This window comes from Etheostoma spectabile, chromosome 4 (genome assembly GCF_008692095.1).
Source record: "Etheostoma spectabile isolate EspeVRDwgs_2016 chromosome 4, UIUC_Espe_1.0, whole genome shotgun sequence".
In the NCBI taxonomy this organism is placed as follows: domain Eukaryota; kingdom Metazoa; phylum Chordata; class Actinopteri; order Perciformes; family Percidae; genus Etheostoma; species Etheostoma spectabile.
The window spans coordinates 37,090,266-37,093,037 of NC_045736.1; the positions used below are offsets into that span (position 1 = coordinate 37,090,266).

Sequence of the window (2,772 nt, forward strand, 5' to 3'; positions counted from 1 at the left end):
ACAGTTCAAACCTGTCAGCCAACAAGTAACCATTGGTAGTTGGAAGCAGGTCATTGGTGACAGAGTGGAAAGTTATATAAGATAATGGGCCATTTGGCCAAGTAATCAACCTCAGGCATTCATTTGTTTTCTATTTGTCCTTTTAGATTCGTGGTTCAGGTCTTGAGTGGGCTTGGGCCGATAACACCAAGTTTGACTACAGCAGATGGGCTGGTGGCCAGCCTGACAACTATCAGTACAGCGAGGGCTGCGTTGAGATGAACTACTCGGGTAAGTAAATACATGGTTTAGGAGGAGAGGTAGTAGGTTATAAGAAATGAATGACTTTTTTTAATTTATTAATTTCACCTCAGACAAGATAAGATTCTTTTCTACTCATAAATTATGATTAATCTATTTCTTTGTGTGATTGAGAGTTTGAGAGCACATTTAAAGCTTCTCCAGACCATGAAGACCAACAAACCCTATACAGGATGTGCTTCCTACTGACACTGATTGACATGTTTCTTTCAGACTGGGCACTCTGGAACGATTTGAACTGCAAAGACAAGAGGCCCTACGTGTGTGCAGTGAAGGTCTAGTGGTTCAGAGAGAACCCGAAGACCAGCAGTTGGACCGGTCTGCTTCAACTGGAACCTCTGCAAGCTTTTACTGCAATAAATATTCAGCATCAGAAATGCTAATGTTAATTGTTCCTGATTATTTTCCTGTTCGTCACTGATCCATCTCCTCATGTCATAGGGATGTCAGTTAATAACTGACATTTTCTGATAAAGGTTAGCCTATAATAATAATAATAATACACAAGAATAATAGCAATAATACACTAGAGGGTGTAATTAGGTGATGAGGCTAGGACCGTAAGCAATAGGGGTGTTGTGATATCAAAGCTTTGCAAATACCAGTACAATAACACGATTCTTGATTTTAATACCACAGTACTAAAAAGATTTTCTACCATTCCATCTATTTTAACTTGAAAAAAAACCTTCTTTATCAAAATATTCAAAAGAAAATATCAAAATATCATAACAAGACATACAAAACATGTGCAATGGAGCATAGAATAACATAATAAAGTGCAACAATTAGTGGCCCCAGACACGTTCCACACATCTTTTCAAAAGGTACTGTACAAAAACAACAAAATGACTTGGTAGAGATGCCGGGTAAAAGGAAGAAAAATAGGATCTGTCATGTAAATCTGCTTAAACCCTCTCAGACACAGTCTCCTCCAAGTTGTCCGGTTCTGATGGCTAGTGGTTCTGTGGCAGTAACTGAGGGGGACAAGGACATGTCGGACGAGGTGTTACAACCGCGAATTAAAAACTCTGAAGCCTTAGAACAACATTTGGATGTAAATAAATGTAAACAGTTGATTAAGGTTATTAAAAGTTACCCCTGTCTGTTCTCAGATATTCCTCACCACACTTCTTTCATCGTACATGATGTTTATGATATCGGGCAGAATTTTGAGTACTGACTTTATCCTCAGAATTCTGACTTTAATCTCTGAATTCTGACTTTTAAACTCAGAATTTTGAGTTCTGACTTTATTCTCAAATTCTGACTTTAATCTCAGAATTCTGACTTTAAACTCAGAATTTTGAGTTCTGACTTTATTCTCAGAATTCTGCCTTTTAACTCAGAATTCTGCCTTTAATCTCAGAATTTTGATTTCTGACATTAATCTAAGGAATTAATAAAGTCGGAACTCAAAATTCTTAGCATTAGCATTGATTATCTTCTTAGCAACCCAATATGGCAATGGCTTGAATGTAACAGACATTCATTAATATCACAAAGTTACGCACTACTGCTTTAAACGTACTAACAATGAAGCAGTATTTTACTGACGTAGCTGCTCAAAGTGGAGCTAGGTTTAGTAGTTTAGTCCAGAGGTTCCTAACCCATGGGTCGGGCTCCTCCAAAGGGCCCCCGATCGATCTGAGGGGTCGTGAGATGACTAGAGAGGAAAAAGGAAAATTTTTGCTGTACAAATTTGCATTCATCTTTTGGATGTTGCATTTTATTGGTGAAATATCAGACACATGCAACTCTTTGGGGCTCAAACTGTTATTTGAATTAAACTGATGCCATTTTATAAAATCTAAAAAGTAATATTTTCAAGTATAGTAGAAGTATAATGCAACATAAATTGGAAAAGTACAAGTATCTCATTCCACTACTACGGTAGCAATGCAAAAGAAGTTACTTGAACAAGACATGTGAAATGTAGGCTTTAATATTGCAAGAGTCACTTCCACATGAGGAACTGATTTCAAGAAGAGGACTACCGGATGAAGTGGTCCATCAGTTCTGTCATTGATAAACGACTCTGGACTCACCAAAAGCTGAGATCTGGCAACACAGTGGCATCAATAACATAAGTCCAACAGGTCAAGAAACACGAGACGAGCCAATCACACGACAGACATGACAGTAAAAACATGAAAATAAAAGTTGGAATAAAGCATCAGCAGCTTTCTCCACTGATGTACAGCAAAGTTTATCTCTTACAAAGCTCTTTTATCGTTGTATTCTAACATGCAGCATTCATACAGACATGATGTTACTGGTTACACTGGTTTAGGAATACTGGTTAGGTAATAGCAGTTGGTTGAATATATGAGCAATGGAGCGGTGGACTGTGGAGCAAAGCATTATGGGAGGTGTAGTTATTTGTCAATATAGTCTTGTTTCGTTTTTTTTCTTCCCTCTTTTCCAAAGTGTGACGGTAGTTTACAGAACTGGGACAACTTTTCCCTTTCC

The 2,772-nt window shown here is 37.8% G+C and overlaps 1 protein-coding gene across 1 annotated transcript in view; it reads left to right on the forward strand.

Moving 5' to 3' along the window:
• The window catches only part of LOC116687343 (C-type lectin PAL), a 3,295-nt gene extending 2,612 nt beyond the window's left edge, over nt 1-683 (forward strand). Inside the window, exons 5-6 of the mRNA XM_032512664.1 lie at nt 147-270; nt 514-683. Coding sequence (XP_032368555.1) covers nt 147-270; nt 514-581 — 192 coding nt within the window. The 3' untranslated portion in view covers nt 582-683. The remainder of the gene's footprint in view (nt 1-146; nt 271-513) is intronic.
• Nucleotides 684-2,772: the final 2,089 nt, after the last annotated feature.